The sequence below is a fragment of the Cotesia typhae genome, unplaced genomic scaffold (genome assembly GCF_013202065.1).
Source record: "Cotesia typhae breed Kobodo isofemale line unplaced genomic scaffold, CoteBio_Ctyphae contig_4, whole genome shotgun sequence".
Lineage (NCBI taxonomy): Eukaryota > Metazoa > Arthropoda > Insecta > Hymenoptera > Braconidae > Cotesia > Cotesia typhae.
Genome location: NW_027423748.1, coordinates 6,420,480 through 6,444,954, shown reverse-complemented (window position 1 = coordinate 6,444,954; position 24,475 = coordinate 6,420,480). Strand labels below are relative to the sequence as shown.

The 24,475-nt window shown below is 29.9% G+C and overlaps 2 protein-coding genes across 3 annotated transcripts in view; one reads left to right on the top strand and one right to left on the bottom strand.

The window, feature by feature from the left end:
• Positions 1–24,475, top strand: part of LOC141527702 (cell adhesion molecule Dscam2) — a 137,962-nt gene that overhangs the window by 112,338 nt on the left and 1,149 nt on the right. For both annotated transcript variants that reach the window (XM_074243310.1, XM_074243311.1), the window contains 15 exons: positions 7,954–8,304; positions 10,133–10,438; positions 10,547–10,846; positions 13,175–13,306; positions 13,395–13,534; positions 13,901–14,064; positions 14,996–15,210; positions 15,311–15,904; positions 16,971–17,234; positions 18,269–18,723; positions 18,795–19,068; positions 19,773–19,931; positions 20,189–20,343; positions 23,698–23,917; positions 24,181–24,271. In XM_074243310.1, coding sequence (XP_074099411.1) covers positions 7,954–8,304; positions 10,133–10,438; positions 10,547–10,846; positions 13,175–13,306; positions 13,395–13,534; positions 13,901–14,064; positions 14,996–15,210; positions 15,311–15,904; positions 16,971–17,234; positions 18,269–18,723; positions 18,795–19,068; positions 19,773–19,931; positions 20,189–20,343; positions 23,698–23,917; positions 24,181–24,271 — 3,820 coding nt within the window. The remainder of the gene's footprint in view (positions 1–7,953; positions 8,305–10,132; positions 10,439–10,546; positions 10,847–13,174; positions 13,307–13,394; positions 13,535–13,900; positions 14,065–14,995; positions 15,211–15,310; positions 15,905–16,970; positions 17,235–18,268; positions 18,724–18,794; positions 19,069–19,772; positions 19,932–20,188; positions 20,344–23,697; positions 23,918–24,180; positions 24,272–24,475) is intronic.
• LOC141527705 (farnesol dehydrogenase-like) lies at positions 11,026–12,248 on the bottom strand. The gene is made up of 5 exons (XM_074243317.1): positions 11,948–12,248; positions 11,762–11,888; positions 11,571–11,703; positions 11,365–11,508; positions 11,026–11,289 (listed from the first exon to the last, which is right to left on the bottom strand). The coding sequence occupies exons 1-5, from the start codon at positions 12,246–12,248 to the stop codon at positions 11,248–11,250; spliced, it is 747 nt and encodes a 248-aa protein (XP_074099418.1). The 3' UTR covers positions 11,026–11,247.

Below are 24,475 nucleotides of genomic sequence, written 5' to 3'. Positions count from 1 at the left end.
CTTAATGAGTCTGATGATTTGAATAATCTAGCGAATAAAGTAAGTAAAATATATACAATTAACTACAATATATAAAATATATACAATTTTTTTAATTAATATTTACAATTATTATTTACAGGTCATCTTGACATTTGGAGTCTTTGGCGCACTCAGAACCAGTGAAATATGTAATCTGAGTATTCAGGATATTGAAGACACTGGAAATTAAATGATTGTCACAATCAACGACAACAAAAATTGCTACCCTCGTAATTTTGTTGTCGGAAAAGAGTACTACAATCATGTAAAGAAATATATTTCTTTGCGGCCAGATGATTTTGACGGTAGACGTTTTTTCTTTGCTTATCATTCGGGAAAAGGTAAGCGCCAAATTATCGGGAAAAATAAAATTAGCGAAATGCCGAGGAAAGTTGCTGAGTATTTGGAGCTTGAACATCCGGAAGCCTACACCGGTCATTGTTTTCGGCGCACAGCGGCAACGTTACTGGTGCTAATTTAACAGCAGTAAAGCAGTTGGGTGGATGGCGATCAAGTACGATAGCAGAAGGTTATATTGAAAATTCTTTAGCAAACCGACGACAAATCTACCAGCAAATAATTTCTTCTCACCAAGAAATTTCATCTGATTCCACTTCTAATTGTCAAGTTCCATCGGCTACTATCACCAACGAAGCTCCATCTACCTCCACTGCCAATCAAAAAAACCCAGAAACAAACTTGAATGTTGATGGTATGCCCGAAGAACATTTCTTAGAGCCTCATTCCGATTATGATCTTTTTTTTGAAGCTAAATTGGATGATGATTTTGATAGCAATGAAAATTTAAGCCCATTTGCGATTACTGAAACTGATGATCCTGTTCCAAAATCTACAGAAACTACTAATACATCTGAGACTAAATCAGTTCCAAGAGTGGATTCAACACGGAGAAGAAAGTTGAATGAAATTCGCGAAACAGCTTGTGCTGAACGCTTAAAAAAACTTAAAAAATTTCAGGCCGACTCAAAACCATCTGTGGCAAAAAAATTAAAAAATGATCAAGTCGATTCCATGACAGTAAATTCTTCATTCGTGAAATTCGAAAATTGTACAATTGGACACTTGACGATTCATAAGAATCAATGCAACTGCGATAATTGAATAATCTTTAATTTTTATAACTATCTAAGTTTGTTTATCGTTAACTATCTCTGATTAAGCAAAAGTATTGAGACAAAGAAAAAAATATTGAAAATTATTGGTTTTTTAGTCAATCCAATACTTTTTTCTTTGTCGAAATATTTTTTTATTCAGGGATTTATCATTAATGTTATTTATGAATTAATTTTAATTAAATATTGTCTTAAATATTAATTTGTTGATTAATTTGAACAATCAAAATGAGTTTGTATGTTGAAAGAAAAAAATACAGATAAACAAAAATAAATTCTGATCTCCCGGGTAAAAACTTTATATATAATGTTATATATAATTATATATGGAAATTGGCCTTATATAATTATATATAGTTATATATAAAGTTTTTTACCCGGGCTCAACAAGGTTTGAAGCTCGATATAACATTAATTAATATAATTAAATTCTAAAATCAGATCAATAATTATCAGTATTCATATGCTTCTATTTTTGTATTTTTAGCATGAATTTTTGTATTTTTGTATTCTATATGAAATATAAATAAATAAAATTTTGCTTTATTAAATAATGACTTTTGTTAAATTGCACTGTATTTTCTTAACTATTGACATTTTTTAAGATATAAACTCATCCCGATGTTACACTCATCAAGAGCTTTTATTTGAGTACCCACATGCATTTTCATATATACATATCAATCATATATACATATATACACATCAATAAGGAAGCTAAAAATTAATGTATCAAATTCTTCTTTACACTATTAATTTTATCGCAAAATAAATCATTTCGAGGTTAATCTGCATTATAACGTATATTTTGACATTTAAAAGAAACGTGAATTTAGGCATTTGCCAAAAATTTGAAGCATGCGCACTAATTTATTTATTTATTTAGTCAGGAGGCAATGTGGCACTTTCCTCTCTAAAAATAGAACCGAAGTACGAACTTTCGATCCAGGTATGATAAAAAAACTTTCTTTTTTGCTCGACGGGCAGAAAGCGTCAACTTTCGGCCCGCTGCGCTAAATGAAGTTGCCACTTTCTGCCTTCGTCGAGCAAAAAAATAGCATACACTCCTCGGGAAGTAAATAAGAAAGCCTCAGATCACATGTTTGTTGACCTCGGCTTCGCCTCGGCCAACAATTACATGTGATCTGAGACATTTCTTACTTTACTTCCCTCGGTGTGTAATATACTATTACTTTCGATAAAATTCGACGCTGTTATTTTTTTTTTATCAATTATATTGATTAAAAGAAAAGAAAAAAAAATTAGCGTCCAAAATTGAATTTTTTGGATTAATTATTTTCATGAAGGAAGTTTTAATATGTCAAATAAAATTTACTACTTGAGGACATTCCGAGAAAAAATCCTTTTGTTAAAATTTTTTTGAAAAAATCCTTGAACTCGATAAAAATCTTTTTTGAATAAATTTTACAATTAAAAAATCTCTCAAATTTTGACTTAAAAAAAAATTAATAAAAAGTCTCAAAATATTTTATTTTAATGAAATTTTCAGTCCCACCCAAAATCGAACCATTTAAATTTCCCGAAAATATTCAATCTGGAACCCGAGTCCACGTGACATGTGTGGTTAGCGAGGGTGACGGACCAGTAAAAATAACCTGGCTGAAGGACGGCCGCGCACTAGATCCAAAAGAAGCTACGACCCGTCGAACTGACGAGTACGATCTGGCACTCAAGATACAGAGCGCATCCCCAGTCCACGACGGAAACTACACTTGCGTTGCCAGCAACGACGCTGCTAAAGTTTACCACACAGCATCTTTATTAGTTCATGGTATTTTCCACAATATCTCCCCTCAGATACTTCATAATTTCCTTGGTCATTAAATTTATCAATTCATTATTATCATTATCACCGAGCTTGACTTAATCCTGTAAAAATAACTTCTTAGTAAAAGTTTTTCAACACTTTTCCAGTCAAAAAATAATTATAATTATAATCATAAGCCTAATTCATGCTTATGAATCGCTTTACTTCCTCAATAATTATAATTATTAATTCTAAACAGCTCACTGATAGAAGGATTTATTAACTATTAATAATTTAATTTAATTTGAAGACAATTATTTAATTTTAATAAATATTTTTTAACATTCAATAAATAAATATTTTTTTTTGTTTCGAAATCATCTCTATAAATTATTTGAATTAATTATATTACATTATAATAACATTTAAAGTAACATACTAAATTTTATTACAGCTCATAATTAATTTTTATATTTTTAAATATTAAAACCGTTAATTTATTTAGTAAATTTAATTATTATCATGTATTCCAGCTATAGGGTTATAAAAAGTCTCGAAAAAAAATTTCTATTTTTGCTTTTTATTTTAAATAAATATTTTTTAACATCTAGCAAACATTCATTAACCTTAACTCGATAGGTCTTATTAGGTGACTGAATAGTAATTACGGACAGTGTCTCGGATAGCTTAACTGGGGAGAGCCTTTGGCGCGTAACCAAACGATCCGGGTTCGATTCCCGGTCTGGGCAGTCCGAATTACTTTTCCGGTTACCGAAAATTCCTACTGAGTGAAGGTCCTCCCCTTCCCCCTTTATCCTTTATTTCCGTAATTCTCAAATTTGTCTTTAATGACAAATTTAGCTATTATATGTGGCTAAGGAACCATTAATAAATATTTATTTAATCCTATGATATTAAAAAATCATTTATTAAGAGTTAGTAAAGCTTATTAAATATAAAAAAATCCTTCTATCAGTGCTGAAATAAAAAATAGCAAAAAAACTAAAGTTAGCAGTAACTTATTTAAAATAATAAGCGAAAAATTTCTCAGCTACTTTCATTTTTTGCCTTGTATCCTCTGGTTAATATTAAGCATTTCCCATGCCCGAAGCGAGTCTGAATCCTGCATAAAAACAAACCCGCTACTTCATAACATCCTTCTCCAGACACATAAATCAGTACAAACGAAACTTGCTGTTTTTTTTTTTTTTTTTTTTTTTTTTTTATATTTATATTTTACTTTATTCTTATCCTGCGACAAACCCTCAAGCAATTTACATTACATGTGTGTTATGTTGACATCCCAGTGTCGCAATTGAAGCTTTATATTTCATCTCTACTCTGTAGCTCATCCATTATTTTTTTCATTTAAAATCATTATTTTTATTCCACCCCTTCTGATTCTTTATACACTAATTAAACATTAAACATCCTACACCCTACTATATTATACACTTGACACTTAACACCGCACCCACAAACTTCAATAAAACATCTTCATTTTACAATAGAGACAATAAGTTAATGAGTAATGAGATTCGGTAGTACTGTTACCAGAGAGAAAACAATCCACCGATTATTGAATAAATAATGCTATTCAAATTAATGAAAATAAATCAATAAACATCAGAGGGAGGTATTCCCATTGTTTGACAATAGGAATAATCTCTGTACAAAGAACAATACCTTGCTGTAAATTCACGGAATGCTTGAATAATTATTATTCCCGTTGTTGTCTGGTGTACACAAGGTAGACTCGTGAATATCCAGATCCAGACACATCAAGTCTGCAGAATGCCTGCGGATATTTTCAGACAGAACCTTTCTAGCTACCATTCACACTCAACATACGCATATATTACACAATATCTGTACAGATGTGTGTATGTGTGCTCAGAATTCGAATAAGACAAGAGTTTAGTGTGAATAAACTCCACGAGCAGAGGTGAGCGAGAGAGCACACGTTCATGACTTTATGTACTCAAGAGAATATTAAATATAGTAAAGTGTTACAAGAGATGACGTTGACGCTTTCACTGTTCTTCGGGTTTCAAGGGAGTTGACTGCAAAATCTGTAGAGATTATTCTCAGAAAATTAATTTTGCATTTTGTCATTTTATTTATTATTTATGGTAGATCTTATTCTTTGGATTTGTGGATTTGTGCAGTAAAAAATATTTTTAATTGGTTTTGAAACAGTTTTTTCTTTTTAATTAATTTATTTTTCAATTCTAAGTTAGAATTGACATTTTTAAAGATATAAGCTCATCCCGATGTTACACTCATCAAGACCTTTCATTTGAGTACCCACATCAATTTTTCATATATTTATATATATTATATATATAAGTATATATGAAAATATATCAAAAATACATGTGGGTACTCAAATGAAAGCTCTTGATGAGTATAACATCGGGATGAGCTTATATCTTATATATTACTATTCTCTAAAAGTCTCAAATTAAAATTTCAAGGAAACAGTTTTTTTTTAATATTCAAAATTATTTAAACTTTCATATTTTTTTGACTTTTTTAATTGATCTTAAAAAAATTAACAAACTATTGAACTTTTTATTAAGAGAAAGAAGTAATGATTGTAGTGATGAATATCAACACAATAATTAATCTTAGATAAGTATCTATTAAATGTTATAAAGTTTAAAAGTTTGAATTGCTCTAGTAGCCTGACTCTCTGTTCTACAAATTGCGGTTCTCTATTCTAAGTTGTAGCTGAGGACAGCCCAAGACCCGTGTCCACCATATTGAAATTAATCGCTTGGTGTGTTAAGTTATTCATCACTTACATCGAGTAATTATTAAGTGTTAAGTAATAAAGTAGGAATTTGTTACAATAAAAAAATTATTTGATCAAAAATTTTTTTCTGATTAATAAAATTAATTTTAATTAAAGTTTTTAATAATTTATAAGATTGTATATTCGGAACATTTTTGCTGTTTCAAAACAATATTTTTAGCTGCACAATCAAACGATAATTAATCAAAAAGAAATAAATTTAATCGTTGAAAAAAAAAAATCAATAAATTGAGCCAAAAGAATCAATAAACTAATAAAAAAAAGTCAAGGTCAAATTGAGTTCAAACGATCTCACCCTTGAGGCAAATCAAGAGTATGTTGAGCAGTTTCAATAAGGTCTATTGGGAAAAGTTTCCCGTTATCGGCACGACCTAAAGGATCAACGGAGGATTCGAGGAATGAATGGTTGAAGATAGTAGTTTCGCTGATGGAATGAGAGAGAGAATAAAAAATAAAAATGAAGGAAGCAGTCGAATCATTTTAACGTCTCTCTCTCTTACCAACATCTCGATGGTCCCCTGTATGTGGGTAGTGGATAGGAGATAGGAGATAGAAGTCTAGTCGCTGAAGGCGGGGCGAGTAAACTTGTGTGTATGCCGGAACAAGAAAGTTCTTGGTATTGGAACAGAACCTCAGGACTGCTTACTCCAATTGCGACTCGATGAATCGCGCCTAAAGCCGCCCGCCGGCGAACACCCTAGTAATTTAATTTTAAGGGATGCAATCTCCGCTTGGCTTTCAGCGCAATACAAATACAGACGGTGTCTGAGATTTCGTAGACTTTACCACTTATTTTTCTTATTTTTTTAATATACTTCCTTTTAATTTTATTTTTGAGCCTCATTATCTTATATTACATTATATTAGATTAACTTGGATTATTAATTATTATAAAAATTTATTTAAAAAAAGAAGTGACTATTTAAACGTGGAAAATCGGTATAAAAATTGAGCTTTGATTAAATTATTTGAAAAACAAAGAAAAAAAATTTTTTAACAATAATTACAATTGTATTTCATACCTAACTCAAAATCTCAGGCGTGAATTAAACCGATTTGAACTTAAAAAAGCCACATTGCACTTTTTTGAACTTAAATAAGCACACAGTAAAAAATTTTGCGTCATTTCGTCAAAAAATTTTGTGTTAAATATTTGACATAAAAATTTTTTTGATGCATTGACGCAATGTTTTTTACTGTGTACATAATTTTGAAATTAACTTACTAAATCTTAAGTTGAATTTAAAGTAAAATAAAGTAATTATTTATTAATTAATTAAGTCACGATAATTGAAAAATTACATGAATGAAAATAAAAAAAAAAATTGACTTTCTGAGTAGATGATTGACTTTTAAATATTTATAATTAAATCTTCAAAAGCTCTAATACGTTTATTTCAAGCTTATTTACTCATTTAACTCCAAAATAATTTAATATAAAGTTCCTATAGGTTTAATGAACACCAGAAATTTCAAGTTGGAATTAATGTTATAATTTATAAAAAAATGATTCGTCTTTTCATTAATAAAAGTCTTACTGACACTATCTATAAATTAAATTCAATTGTCAACTATTACACTAATTCAACTGGAGCTTGAACTGTTAGAAGAAGATTTTCGCTCCGATAAACATCAGATAAATTATCTAATTACTAAATAAACTTGAATTTAATCAAGAGCTTTTAATTATCTCAGAAAATAAAGTCTTGAAGATAATTTATCTTTTCTGATGACTAAATTAAAGTAAAATATCCCTCTTTCTATTATATTACATTAATCCAAAATAAAAGCTCTGCAAAGAGTAAACTCAACACTTTTGACATCTCTATTACAGGGTGTTAAAAAAATTCTCCTCCACTTAACTTAACCCGACTCTTTTTTCGTTCTTTGAGTGAATTTTTTACCAGCTGTTTTTTCGTCCTGACAAGTGAATCGTGTGATTCGGGATAACGAAGTATTTTAACAGCAAAAAGAAATAAACATCAAGAGTCAACAGAACGAAGAAAATGGTGGAAGCCAGATTGGTATAACGGAGGATGTTGAATTAATATAATAATAGTAATAGTAATAATAATAATAATAATAATAATAATAATAATAATAATAATAATAATAATAATAATAATAACAATAAATAATTAATAAATAAAAATAAATGATCACAAAAAGTAGAGAAGTCTGATGAGACTAAGAATAAATTGTTATAATTGCAGTTCCTCCTAGCATAGCTCCTTTTAGCTTTAACAAGGACCTATCGGAGGGTGTACGGGCGCAAGTGGCGTGTGTTATTGAGAAAGGCGATCCGCCGTTCACGATAATATGGTCGAAAGACGGGGAACCTATTGCAACCTCATCCCCCTCGAATTTTGGGTCCGCCAGTAGCACTGTTACACACAAAAACAACTTACCGAGCAACGTTGCTGGGTTACGTGTTACCAGCATGGATGTTCACTCCAGTACCATCTCAATCGACCGTGTTACTGCCGCTCATGCTGGCAATTATACCTGCATTGCACGCAACTCCGTTGCTGAAGTCGCATCTACTGCCCAATTAGTTGTTCGTGGTAAAGTAAATTTTACCGAGTGACTCAACTTTTATCAAATTTATTTTTATAAATAGATTAACTCAATACTTTTGTGATTAATGCACCGTTATAACGAAATATCACGCTCGCACTTTTTTATGCAATGACTGGAGACTTTTTCGTTAAATGCAATTACGAATTATTTTATTTTACGGTAATTGATTGGATTTGGGACCCCACAATTGTTTTTAATTTTATCAAAAAAATTTATTTTATATATTATTCATTTATTTTTGATACAGAATACAAAAAAAAAAATTTTTATTATTACAAATCCAAAAAATGTTTAAACAATAATATTTTTTTTTTATTTATTTTCTAAGCCGTATTCTTAAATCAACGGCATCGGATAAAATGAAAAAAAAATTCGAACAAATTCATTTTTCAATTTTTATCGACAAAAAACGGTTGCACTTCTAAACAATTGCCAATTTTGCAATAAAATAAATTAAAATATAATAATAAAGTCCCCAGTCATTAAATTGATTGGATAATATAATTAAATACTATTGTTGTAATTATTAAAAAAAAAAAAAAAAAATGAATAATCTAAATAAAAGCAAAAGTTGTAGCGCTACAGCATTCAGCGGTCAATTTAAATGCAAACGCACATCGCAATTTATCATTATTATTTCAATTATTATTACTATTATTATCGTTGTTATAATTAAGCACAGTGAAAAATAATTTTGCAGAGCACATGAGCGGCACACTCGATCGTTGTCAAGCAAAACGCAATTATGCACTTGTATACTATTGCGCACAATTACTTAAGCACTTATTATATCTATATATATATATATATTAAAATAATTACACGCACATATATATTACTGCACATACACAATTATTATAATTTACAATTTATAATGCACTCTTACACATTTATATTTCACGTCTCACTTATTATTTTATTTTGTAAATAATTTTTATTTTCGTTTGAATTCACCTCGCACTTTTTTTATTTCCTTGATAATATTTCCGCACCCTTGGGTAAGTTTTTTTAATATTTATTCATCACTTTCACCTTTTATTTTTTTTTTAATCTGCTAAATTGCACCTTAGAAATCGATGCCCATGTTATTGTATTTTTTCAGTAGTATAAAATTAATGCTGTCAGCCCTGAGAGTTTAAAATTAATAAATTTGAACAAAATTCAATATTTAACAATTTAACAAAAGTAATTATTTAATTAATCAAAATTTTATTTATTTATAGTTCACAAATTAATTAATTAATTTGAAGAATTGTCTAATCTCAATATTTCTTTTCGGACAATATTAAAAATTTTTTAAATATTTTCCCCTAAAGATTCTACAAAAAATCAAAAAGTTTATAAAAAAAAAAAAAGTCCTCATCTCAAAGGGCCGTCAGTAGAAATAAAGCCTCGCCTTGTACAAGCACCCAAATAGCACGATCCTGTAAGAACTTCTGCGATTGAAACTAGTTACCGAAAACATTCAAAATACTTTGAGAAACTGAAACGTTGAATTCCTTTTGTGCATAGTTTTTCAGTTTTCTATGCTCTCATAATATACAACATAGACTAATAAATAAAAAAATAATAATAATAATAATATATATCAACCAAAGATAAGATTACAACTGTATGTATTGTATATTTGATATAAAATATATAAATAATGCATATTAACAGACGCAGTAAGTTAAAACCGCAGATGTACTTTGAGTTGCTCGTGCTTTATAGTCTTTCATAATACCATGCAGACATGCATAAATTAATTTGTATATATAAACTCCATAATACTACAACAAAAGTTTGTTATGGCATTAATGCGAACCCCAGTGCCTCCTCGGTGGGTAATGGAGCCGCAGGATGTTCACGCACCAGAGGGCATGTCCAAACTGATGCTTCATTGTCATGCCGATGGGTTTCCTCCGCCTTCTGTCACATGGCGTCGCGGTACAGGAACCAGACCTGGCAGTTATCATGACATTGCTAGTCACGAACATGCACAAGAGTTGAGAATTCATTCGAACGGATCACTGGTCTTTGGCCGAGTTCAAGAGGATCACGAGGGCTATTATCTCTGCGAAGCTGTTAATGGAATTGGTGCTGGCCTCAGTAAAGTCGTTTATTTAACCGTTAATGGTGAGATAATTAATTAATTGTGTAATCCAGTTTATTTGAAAACTGTAAACTAAAGGTAGGTAAGACGAAACCGTAATTTGATTGACGAGTGGATAATTATCTGTGTAGCTCCCGCCCGTATTGTAGAGAAGCACCGCAATCAAACAGCTCGACTGGGCTCAAGAGCTTCTCTGCGATGTGAAGCCAAGGGTGATCATCCCCTGAACATTGTGTGGAGGCGGGCTGGCTCCCAACTGGAACCGGCGGTATCCGATTATCGGTATATGGTCAAGGAAATGAATACCACAGATGGTGCTGTTAGTATCCTCGAGCTCATTAGTACGTCCAGGGAGGATAGCGGGAGATATTTCTGCACAGCTTCTAATGTTTACGGCGGCGATGAAATGACCATGCATCTCTATATACAAGGTATGTGCAAGTTCAATAGCTATAATTGGTTCAAGGGTTGGGTCTATCTCTATATCTGGTTTAATTGCTAAATTGTTGATCAGGGTAAAAATATTTTCTTCTAAAGAATTCAATTTTTTTTTATTGATAAATAATTTTATAATTTTATAATTTTTTTTTTTTTTCACAAATCTGTTTTAATTGTTTGTACAGCCTAAATACAATTTTCTAATTTTGAGAATATATTAACATATAAATTAGTGTGAAAAAAAAATTAACTTGAATTAAGATGAAAATTCTTGAATTTAAAAAAAAATTTTTAACACAAAATAAATTTTTTTTCTGTGTAAGTACTTCAAAAATTCTAAATTAAAATTTTAAAAAGAAGTTTAATTTTTATTATTGATAAAATTACTTCAATTTCACTTTTTATTTGCTACTCCAGTGACAACAAGCTCGTCAATCTGAAAAGTAAAATTTTAAAGTTCTAAAAAAAAAATAATTAATAATTTAGTAATTATTGAAATTGAAATTCATACTTGAACATGAGGTGGAGCTGATAAAGCGAACATTATACAATCAACTACGTTCTTAGGCTTCAAATAAGACGTGGTATTATATATATTACGATGAAGCTCTGATGAAAAAAAGAGTTCTGTACTTGTTACTCCAGGATGAATTGCCTTAGAATAGAAAAAGAAAAAAATTAATTAGTAATGATGATAAAATAAATGAAAAAACTTACAGTTACACGAATTTTGTCATTGTTCTCTTTGATTTCTTTTTTCAATGTCTCATTCATTGCAGTCATAGCAAATTTACTTGCTGGGTACAAACCCATTGGTAAATCTACTGCCGTTGCATTCAGACCACAAATGCTAGAACAAATATTTTTGGTAAATAACCAACGATTGTTATTATTCGAGATAAATTTACCTGTTGATATTGACAATGTAAGCATCATTTTTGTGCTTGCGAATTAATTTTAAGGCTTCGCGGATGAAAAGAGCAGGCGCGAGAATATTTGTTTCTAAAAGTGAACGATAATCTTCCGTTTTTCCATCTAAAAAATTTTATTTGTTTTTATATTAATTAAGAAAAAAATTCAATGAATATACTCACTCTCAAAAGAATTATCAATCAAAACAGCGGCATTGTTAATCAAAATATCGAGGCGGCCAAAATTTTTTTCTACATACGCAAAAGCGTCAAGTATGTCTTGCTCATTGCACACATCACATTTCAAGTAATGAAAGGCGCCTTTTGTATTCTTTAAACTCTTCGATAATTCTTGAAGTTTGTTTTCACGTCGCGCGAGTCCCAGAACGTTAACACCAGCAAAAACTAACTCTCTGGCAAGCAGCTCGCCGATTCCAGAACTGACTCCACTGACAATAGCGATCTTTCCTACCCAGCGATCCATTTTAGAGTGCAAATGTTATTACACTGATTTAATTTCACTGCAGCTGCGATATAAATAAATAAATATCAAAGCACATGTCATTAAAAATTTACTAAATGTATAATTTTAAATTATCTTGTAATTTAAATATGAAGTGGAAAATAATTAAGTTTTATTCATTAGATACTTTTATCTAATGAGATGGTATAATGTAACTGAGATAGCAAAACGGATGCATTTACATATGCAATATGTATTAATTTCTGTTGATTACATAAATTATCAGTTATAAAAGAATTTATTTGTGTTTATTTAAATTTCGATGTAATTTTTTAATGTAGGATACAAATTTTATAGAAATATTATTTTTGTATAATAATTTAATTCATTTTTTTTATTGACATTTTGACATTTTTGAAGATATAAGCTCATCCCAATGCCATATATATATATATATATATATATATATATATATATATATATATATATATATATATATATATATATATATATATATTTTAATGCCATATATATATTTCATATATATATGAAAAATATATGAAAATGCATGTGGGTACTCAAATGAAAGCTCTTGATGAGTGTAACATCGGGATGAGTTTATATCTTTAAAAACGTCAATATTTAATTAAAAGTAGAGTGCAATTTAACAGAAATCATTATTTAATAAAGCAAAATTTAATTTATTTATAGTTCACCAGTCACACAGTGACTGCAAGGTTGCTAGTTATTTATTAATTCTCTTCTGACTAAAAAATATTTTTTTTTATTTATAAATTAACTTAAAAATTTTCCAATCGCTAAAATTAGCCGAACTAGTCTTAGTAATTTATATTTAACTGATCAAGAATTTGAAGTTTCCAGAAAAAATAGTAAATCTCATTATCCTTCGTCTACCCTATTAACTAATTAATCAACCAATTTGACAGAACCTCCGGATTTCCCTCGAAACATCCACGTGCTAGAAAAGGGAAGTCGCCATATTAAATTAGGGTGGACTAGCAGTCAGGATGGGAATAGTCCAATTACTCAGTACATTATTGAATACAAAACAGATTCAGGTAATAAATATATATCAATAAAAAGTGATAAATAAAATAATACACTAATTTGTTCCCACTATTTTATTTTGTTTATTTTTTCTCACAGAAATTTGGCACGACCACACGTTCCACGCGACAGTTTCTGGAACGCAAACATACGGGCATGTGAATGGTTTGCGTCCTGCTACTAGCTATCAGTTTCGGGTATTTGCTGAGAACGAATTGGGTCGTAGTCAAGCGAGCGATGTAGGTATATAAACCTAGACCCCATAAATTTGTTTTTAAGCCTCTCCCGAACAACCTATATACTACATTCTATATTCTATATTCTATATGCTGTATAGCACTACCAACTTTATTGATTCTTATCTATGTGTAATAGTTTCGAACAAATAAAAGCCGTACTTAACTTTTGAAAAAAAAAAAAAAAAAAATAATAATGTCTTTCATATTAGAGTTTTCTATTTACGGCTTTAATGTCCGTCAGTTGTTCGCACTTACCTTATTTGTTTCTATTCCCACTAATCATTCTACTCCTCTACGTTTCAAAGGAAATTTTAGCACGAACTTAAATACATTTGGCTAACCAGTTAATTGAACTGTTCTATTCAGATCCTGGAAGTAACAACAGACGGTGAGAAGCCTGGAGGACCTCCTCGGAACCTCAAAGTCGAACCAATTAGTTCGACAGACTTTAAAGTCAGTTGGGATCCGCCCGATCAAGACTTATGGAACGGAGAAATTCTCGGGTACCACGTCGGCTTCAAGGAACACAGGTCTTTGTTTAAATAATTGTTGCTTCATTGTTCATTGTATTGTATTTACTTCGGGTCATTATAAGACTTCGATTGACTTTGAATTCATCAGTTGCTAATACAATTTAACTTTATCAATTATATTTGTTTTGCAATATTTTGAGGACGGGTCACTGATGTTGTTAAAGGGCTACGTTAAATTTATGGAATAGTTTTTTTTGAGTTAGATTTATTGAAGTGATTTATTAATTGTTCGTTTTTTTTTGTATTTTTCTTTGAAGTGTATAAAATTCAATTTTTTGGACAAATTTATTTACATCAATTTATTACAATATATTGACTCTTAAGTACAACAATTTATTGACTCATAATTGGCACCAAACTTTAATATAACATTCCCTTTAAGTATCTTAATAATTATTTTTAATTGCTACTAATTTAACTATTAACTTCAGAATATTAACTTCAGATCCAAGAAAAATTGGCTTCAAATTTCTACGTTACGCATTAAATTCTTCAGAATGAGTCTTGACAGAGTATTTCCTTTCGGGCAGCGTAGAAATTTACTGATAATTTTTTTTACTCAAGCACTGAAGCAAAAGCTTAAAAAAAAATAATTAGAAAATTTTCCAGTAAAAAAAAATTAAATTATATCATACAATATTACCTGGTATAATATCTCTTCATTTAATAGGTGGAAGTAGAAATTACTCAAAAGTTAAATCCCGAGTATCCTCATTCCGACTATTATAAACTGGCACAAACATCCATTAACTTGATAGAACAAAAAGATTTCTAAATTATTAGGTGCTTTAAACTTTACCCAACTCGTAAACTTTAACATTTATATATTAAACCCTCCATTATAATTATAACTATACCTTATTAAGGAATAATAATAATTATTAAAAAGTAATTTTTATTAATTAAAAAAAAAAAATTTCTAAAGTAGGTTATCCGCTGAACAGTACACTTACAAAACTGTAGAAGGCCGGCCGATATCAGCGAGCGCAACTTTGGGACTTGCTCGAACTGCCATTCCCGGTCGCCAATGTCAATTGACCAATTTGCGAAAATTCACGCGCTATAGCGTAATTGTCCAAGCATACAATGCGTTAGGCCCGGGACCAATGACGTCTGAAGTGGTCGCGACAACCCTCGAAGACGGTAATTTATTATTTTAATTGTAAATTAATTTATTTAGGAAAAATGTTTCTTCTTTGTGAAAAAATAATTGATAAATCTTTATTTAAATTTGAATTATCAGTGCCAAGTAGTCCGCCTCAAGATATTCGGTGTACCGCACTATCTGCCCAATCTCTCCAAGTATCTTGGGAAGCACCGCCGGATACAAGCTTGAACGGAGTTCTCCGCGGTTTTAAAGTTAACTGGGAGAGCATGGACGCTCTTACTGAGACGACCAAGTACGACACCAAAATAACCTCTGCATTGACGATTGTGTTGAACAATTTAGAAAAATATACGAACTACTCAATCCAAATAGCAGCGATGACCCGACCGGGTGACGGAATACCCTCAGCTCCAATTTACTGTAAAACAAAGGAAGACTTGCCGGAAGTACCTGCTGGAATTAAAGCTGTCGCTAATTCAAATGCATCGATAATAGTTTCGTGGTTGCCGCCGCTGAGAGCTAACGGTGTTATCACTACGTACTATGTTTATATTAAGAGTGAAGACACTGATGGAAAGTGGTATAAACACATCTCTAAGGCTCACAAGACTAGTTACAAAGCTGAAAATCTACAGAAGAGGACGCAGTACTCGTTTCATGTTGCTGCTGTTACTTCTGTTGGTGAAAGTCCTAAAACTTCGTCTGTTACTGTATCTCCTTCTAGTCAAGGTAATTTTATTGTTCATTTTTTTTTTTTTTTAATCACTTGGCAATACACTTGGCAGTCCCATGCTTCTCCGTATGGTTCAATTGACCCCATATAACTTTATAAAAATAAATAATAAATAAATAAACTATTATAGACTACAATTCAAACTTTGTCAATTAATTCAAAAATTGAAATATTATTAGACAATTTGTCACCAGCCGAAAAAAAAAAAAAAATTTACATGCCTAAAAATAAAAAATCTCAATTTTTCAAAATTTATTAGCAATGATTTAGAAATTATTCATAGAAAAAGGTTAGAAATAAATTTATTGAAAAATTATTTCAAATTTTTAAAATCACGGAATTAATTTAAAAAATCATGAAAATTCAAAATTTTTTAAAAACCGTCTACAATAGCTAGTTTTTTTAATAAAACCTAATTACTTCAAGAATAAGAGAAAGAAACAATTCTATTGGAGTAAATTGTTAATGAGAAGATTAATTAGATTGAAATAATTTTTTTTTAATTAGAAACTAATATCTAGCAGGTTTTTTGTCTAAAAATTGAAGTTTAAAGTAAAAGATTAAATACCACATAAATTGTTAATTATTAAAAAAATAAATAAATAAATTAAATTAAAAAATGGACTAAGTTTTAAAATTAATAAAAAAATTGTCTGCTGTAGTTAAAACATATATGTTTAGGTATAAATTTAATAACAATTATTATAATTATAATATTAGATAATTAAATAAATATTTGATGAGTTAAATGATACACGTTCTCATTTATTTTTAATTCTCTCCGGTAATTGATGACTGTAAATATAATTATTGAAATAACATTCAGTACAAAAATATTTATACAGTCTGGAGTTAATTAAAATGTATAATATTGGTTTCTGTTTGATATTTTTTAATATAAATTACCGTAATTGAAAAATGATTGGTTGAAATATTTAGCGAAATGAATATAACTGAAATGAATTCGTTCATTAATTATAATACAATTTCACAAAGTTTTAAATATTCTGAAGTACTCTTTCACAACGTGAAATGTAATTAAATAATATTTTATTTGAATAGTACCTGCGGCAATTTATTCATTCGGAATGAGTCCAATTGTTCCATGGAAGCAAGACGTAACTTTGCCTTGCCAGAGTGTGGGAAAACCGTCACTTTTATGGAAGCAATGGGGCCAAGTAGTTAAAGCGTCCGGCAGAATAACTATTCGTACTGATGGCTCGCTACATATTGCTGATCTTCATCGTGAGGACAGTGGTAATTACACTTGTCACGTAGAAAATCAACACGGCTCTGATCAAATTACCCATAAATTAATTGTCCAAGGTAATGTATTTTTATATTTTTTATTTTTACTTTTTTTATTTAAAAACTTAAAATTTTATTGAATAAATAATAAATCAAAAAAAAACAATGACGTGATTTAGAAAGCTGTTTTTTATTTATTTTTATTTTATTGAAAAATTAGTCAGGAATATAAGTTACAAGATTAGACTCTAAGACTCTTGCGACAAAGCTGCTTAGTTACTCTGATTATTTATTCACAGTTAGACAGTTAATGTTTGATAAATAATTGAATACTTGACGTCTCGCATGAAAATTGAAAGTAAATTTTTAATAACGGCTGACGTCTTGAATAGACAATTTTCTATGATGCATTTCCTCTTGAAGGAAATTGATATGAAAACCACATGGTGAAATATAAAAAAAATTTTTAAAATAGTTAAATAACATAAAAGTATAAAAAATTAATTTTTGTATAAATTTTACTTCTAAAATATTGTGATTTTTAAATATATAAGCTCACTCCGACATTACACAGATCGAGACCTTTCATTTGAATACCCACATCAATTTTTCATATATATATATATATATATATATATATATATATATATATATATATATATATATATATATATATATATATATATATATATATATATGAAAGCTATTGATGAGTGTAACATCAAGATGAGCTTATTTCTTTAAAAAAGTCAATATTTAAAGAAATATAGTGCATTTTAATAGAATTTATTTTTTGTATTTTAGTATAATATATTTTCCATAGTCATTTATTGTTAAATTATTCATCAGAAATTAATTAAAAATAAATGATAAAAAAAAGAGATATTTTTTTTCTTCGGTGTGTGAAAATAAGTAATAACACCTAAATTAGTTTATAAAAAAAGTAAAATTTTTTGGCAAGGAAAAAATGATCTATTCCAAGAAGAAGCTCATTAAAAATATTAATGAAAATCTCTGTCATATTATTTATTCAAAGCATTAATTATAATTCTAACTTAGATTCTAACAAGGTAATTTTGTCGAGAAAATGTAATTATAAAATCTAAATCCAGTGCCACCGTCAGCACCGCTGCTTCTCGCAACGAGTACAACGAGTAATTCAATAAGTGTCCAATGGAAACCGGGTGACGACGGAGGTGCACTTACACGCGGCTACATACTTCATTACAAACGCAAATTCGGGGATTGGGAAGAGGTGAAAGTGTCACACAAAATAAATGGTTACTTATTGTCGCAACTCTGGTGCGGTACCGAGTACCAAATTTACCTTACTGCCTACAATAGAATAGGAATGGGTTCGCCGAGTGAGTTCGTAAAAGCAACAACAAAAGGCTCCAAGCCAGCTAATTCTCCTGGAAGTATCGACAAATTTATCACTGTCAATGTGTCCTGGATTGTTCTGCATCTGAGCATGTGGAACGACGGCGGCTGCCCTATCACGTGGTTTGAACTCGAGTACCGGAAGGACAATGAAGAATTGTGGACACTTGTATCCAACAATATTGAAGTAAATCATTTTATTTTGATATTTTATTTATTAAATACTAGAGGGGATATTCTATAAATAATTATTTAAAGGTTCAAAAATCTTATACGCTCAGCGAGCTTCATCCAGGAACAACTTACGACATCCGCGTAAGAGCTCACAATAACGCTGGATCTTCAGTGGCTGAATACAAAATAACGACACTTCAGCCTCATATTACTACAACACTGCCTACTGTGGAGATAGATCAATTTATTCCACAACAATCTTCCGTACTAGCTGATTTGAAGCTAATAGTACCGTTAGTTTTATGTTCCTTTGCTATTATTGCCACTGCTGGTGCTGTATTTTATTGTTTTCGAAAACGTAAGCTATATTGTCTACTACAAAATATTTTCATTTTTTATTATTTAAATACAATAGATAAGATCTCAGATAAAAATAAAAAAAAAACCTAAATTAAAATTTAATTTTAGGGTTAAATTTTAGTTTTGAAAAATTCAAAATTTCCCTCAAAATTTTTATTTATTTGTTTTAAAAATTATATTTTAAATAGGACATAAAATTAGATTTAAAAAATTAACTTGAAAATGAGAATTGATTCAATTATTTTGATTTGAAAATTTTTTGACTAGTAATTTTTATCAAAATTTTAAATTTCATACTAGTCAATTCTCAATCTTCAATTTTTTATTGAAGTAATAAATAAATATGAGGTAATTATTTACAAGTGGGGTCAACTCATGTTAAGTATTTTTTTTTTTAATCAAATTGATCAATTTTTTTTTTTAAATTGTTCGATTTTTTATGTAAAATTATAAAAAAAATATATCAAAAACTTAAAAAAAAAATAAACTAGAAACTTTATCCAAAAACATGAGAGCCAAAATTTTTTCGAACTTTTAAAGGCAAAAAAGCTATCAAAATCTTTTTTTTTTTTTTTTTTTTTTTTTTTTTTTCAAAAACAATAAATAAATTTCATATTGAAATAATAATAATTTAATAACGATTAATGATAAACAAGGACCATCGGTCTTTGGATTTATAGAATTAATTTAATTTTAAATTAGGTCCTTTGTTAGGCGAGATTGGCAGCCTTCACGATGCTCAAACAGCTGCTGCGTTGGATAATAAACAAAATATGGAGCAACGAGAGCAATATTATGCGACTGTACGAAAACCATTGAGATCACCGATCCACGAGATGGGAACTCTTGAGCGTATTCCTGGTGAGCGTTGACGTCTAGCTAATTGGCCATCATCAATTTCATTTTCACTCTTCCTAGTTATATTTTATTTTTATTATCTTTATTGTTATTATTATTATTCGTTTTATTTGCTACTATTCAGTGTATGTATTTCAATCTAAATATACACACTAAATATATTTCGATCTAAATATATACACTAGAATTAAGCCCTCTTAAACTCACATTGCTTCGCAGTAGCTTGTAATTCCGCGAACACAATTGTTGACTGGTTATAGAATATTCGGAAGATATCTACCCGTACGCGACATTCCAATTGAAGGAAAGTGTACCAGCTGGTGGAGATAGTCGTTGTGATTCAGCAGCTCCACTTCAAACTTTTGTTTATCACGATCCGCGGCTTTCTACTGCCGACACTCTGCAATTACGCGAGGTAAAATTTTTTTTATTATTGTCACCATTACTAATTACTATTTCAACTATTTACTGTTAATTGCAAACTATAATTATATTAATAATTTATTTTTAAATCTACAATTTAATGCGCTGATCAATTTTTATCCCGTAGTAGAGTTTTCCCATTCCTTGCATTTGTTTTTACGATAAACATCCATTAGCATCCAATATCATCGCACTTTTTACCGTACGGATATTTTTTTTTGCAATGATTTCCTTCGGAATACTCATTTAGAAGTGGTCGTTGTAAGTCTTCGTAGTAATGCTGAAAATTTTATCAATTTGATTCAAAGTTATCAATCATCACTTAAATTTTTTAATTAATTTTATGATCATTAATCATTGATATAAAATTTTTAGCGTTAATAAAAATTTAATTGTCATCACTTGGAATTATTATGTTTAGAAATGCATCATATGAAATTAAAGTAATGTCACAATATTTTATAATGTCTTGCGAAAGTTTTAAATCTTACACGGTAAAAAATTTTTTTCAATAAAAAATTTTTTGTACTTAAATTTAATTATCGATTTTTGACTAGTTGAACTTAAAAAAAAAATTTTAATTTATACAAAATAGAGTAATATTTTCTTTTTTTAAATTTATCGATCTTTAGTTTTTTTTTTTTTTTAATTTTTTTAAATAAAATTATTGTATAAAAGAAGAAATTAATTTTTAATCATAGAAATTGATAAATAGTTAATAAATTCAAATAAATTGTAACCGGGGGGTTTAGCCCAGGTCCAGTTAGCTACCCCTTTCCTCTTTAGAAAGGGCGCCACTGGGATTTTAGACACGGTGTCCCAGAAACCGGGGAAGCATGAGAGGGAAAAGACAGGGTCGTGAGAAGTCCGAGAAAGGCTGTAAATAAAACTGAGAAAAAAATTATTTATAACAATTAAAGTGATTTATTCAATCAATTTACAAACTTAACAATTTTCTTATAACTAACTTAATTGTGAGAACCTCTCACCTACGTTGGCCTTTGCCAATTTATTCTTACAACTTAAACTAACTTAATCGTGAGAACCTCTCACCTACGTTGGCCCTTACCAATTTATTCAAACCTCGTCACTCCGACGGAATACCTTAAAACCTAAATTTTCCCTCGTCAACCTGACGGAATACTATAAAATACCAATTGCGTGTAAAAAAATATTTGTATATAAAATACAAATCCCGACTGCGCCCCCGACTCGGGCGTCTACGCAGCGGTTTCCTAACTTAATCCGTTGTACCCCCGACTCGGGCGTCTATACAACGTTTCTAAATAACTCACTAATTGCATACAAAATCGTCCACCGGACGCTAACTTAATACCCACTTTATCCGAATTACTAATTATCTAAATTCCTTGAATTTTACGCTCAACATTTCTTTAATACCCAATGCCAAATTCGCTAATTTAATTCATTACCAAAATTTCTCAGCTAAATTCATTAACAATTTTCTCAATAGATTAATTCACTAAATTTACTAAATTAATTAAATTTAGCCCAACGGCCTAGAATTAATTTTACAAAATTTCAGATTTCAAATTCTACAAATTTAACAAGCCTCATTAAATATTCAAACTACATATATTCCAAAATGACCTTGACTATCTAAATTCCACAAATGCTTCTACTATTTCAATTTTTACCAAGATAATTTTACTTAAATAATTTCCCATAACTAAAGGACTTGTAATAACTAATAAATGACGTTGATGAATAATTTACTTATAAAAGAATCTACTAAATTAAAAGTGACATCTGAGACAATAGCGATCATTAATTGACAAATTTTATTACAGTTAATTCGGCCTCTCAATTTTCAAATTCAAGCTTGGCCTGAAATAATTGTAATAATAATACCTGACTTAACTTTTACAACTCTCCAAACGTTGAGTGAAGTCCTGGTGGAAACGGGCGAAATCAGCGGCTGGTTGGTCTCTCTCTCTCGTCTCGAATAATCTTTCCGGCTCCAAGTAATGGGTTCCCAATTCCGGATCGTAGATTGACTTCCTTCTTGATGGTCCTGAATCTCGATGACAGAATTTATTACACAGCACTATACTGACTCACTGTTTTGCCAAAAGCCTCACTGTTTCAAAGCGTCACTGGCTCAAAAGCCTGGTTCAAAAGGTGTTACTTGTTCCAAGGTCTGGCTCAAAAAGCCTCGATGTTTCTTTTGTCGGCTCTTTTATAACCCTTCACTCCGAGTTCTCGAACTTTCCTATTGTCAACCCCGCTTCGTTTTTGGGGACAGCAGTGGGGACTTTTGATTTGCACGCCCGGTGACAAGTCTGAACTACTTGTCAAAAATCGAACGGTAAGGGAAAACCCTCATTTTTCGTGGCGTCAATAAAGTGGTCGATAACGACCATGGGAAGTTCAGTTTTCCTTGTCACAATTTAAAAAATTTTTATTTTAGAAACTTAATTTCTTTTAAATTTATTTTAACCTTATAGGTTGTGAGAATCTTTCTCAAAAGTTACAAAAAAAAAATTATTGCCTGATATTTCCTGACTTTGATGGATCTTCTAGCAATCAAAGTAACTATTGAGGACTGAAGTTTGATTAAAGATAAAAATCTCTTACTTAAAAGATAAAATTTTCTGCTTAGAAATATTTTTTATTTTTACAGAAAAACTTTTATTACAACACAGAAAAAAAAGTTTATTTGAAAAATTTTTTCTTTCTGTGTAAAATTTAAACGAAAGTGTCAATTTTGATAAACGCTAAAATGACTAAAGAAAAAAAAATTTTTTACTGTTTTAAAAATAAATTAATATCAAAACGCAAGCTACGGACCCTGGTAGAAATCATCATTAGATTTTAAGTAAAAATGACCATCATCTATAGCATTGCATAGATGTAATTCAATAATTATTAATCATTCATGTTTTCATTAACTATTATTATGACTATTATAATTATAATTCTACAAATGAAATAGATTATTTATGTGAAAAATTCACTAGTTGTTTTTAAAATTTTTGTGAGTGATCTAGTTGCGTCGCCATTAGAATTTGTGAATCATTAATCATTAATTGTAATAAAACTAAACACGACTGCTGGTCCCTCCTTGCTTCGTTTCGCAGTCAAGCCCGCATTTTATAACCGTTTGTTAATTAGTATTACACTGAAAATATTTATTGACAGACAAAGACAAAGTGATGCGAATGAATGGATTGACGAAAAAATAAAAAGTCCAAATAAAAACAACGATACGGTGTGTTAGAACCGTTCCGTAGATAAAAATTTAATGAAAAATGAAAAACAAAAAATGAAAAGCAAAAGAAGAAAATGATGAAAATTAAATGATGAAAATTCCGTCTGATTGCAGTCGGATTGCAACCGGTACACTAAGGTGCGCGGAGGCCGTTCGTCCTCTGCGCCGTTGCATAAAACGCACAAGGTCAATCAGGGCAAGTCCGAGTCGGAGGAATACGACACCCTGGGCTCGGACAGCGACACTGAAGTCGGGACCAGCAGCCGAACTGAGTCTTCCAATCACCTCGTCGATTCGCACCACTCGGCTTTTGCAACCGACGCGCGTGTTCACAGTACGATATGCCTCCTATTATTTTTTTTTTTTTTTTTTTTATATAAAAATAATTTATTCAATTTACTTTTAGCTAGTCTTAAATTTAAGTACTTTTGCTTCAATCTTTTGTGTGCTTTTCTCACACACAGCACAATGCGTCATTGCAGTTTTTCTTATTAATGTAATATTTAAATTTATGTACTTGAGCTTTTATTCATTAATTAGTGTTGAAAAATAATGATTGCAATTATTTTGATATTTTTTGCGTTTATATTTTTTTAGACTTCTTGTACCATGGACCAGAATCTAGCACGTCTACGGAACCCTCACCGATTTTTGAGAGAAAATCGTTTCCTGGAAGGAGACGACCCAAGTAAGTTTTTTTTCATGTGTTTAAAATTTATATTTTATTTATAATCAATTAAAAATTTCTCAATTTTTATAACTAATTTTAAATTTATTAGTTATATTTTTTTTTCTTTGAATAATTTAAAAATTGTTAAAATAAAAATATATTATATAATAAGTAGAAATTTTTTATTTATTTTATTAACGGATTTTATTAATAAATAGAAAT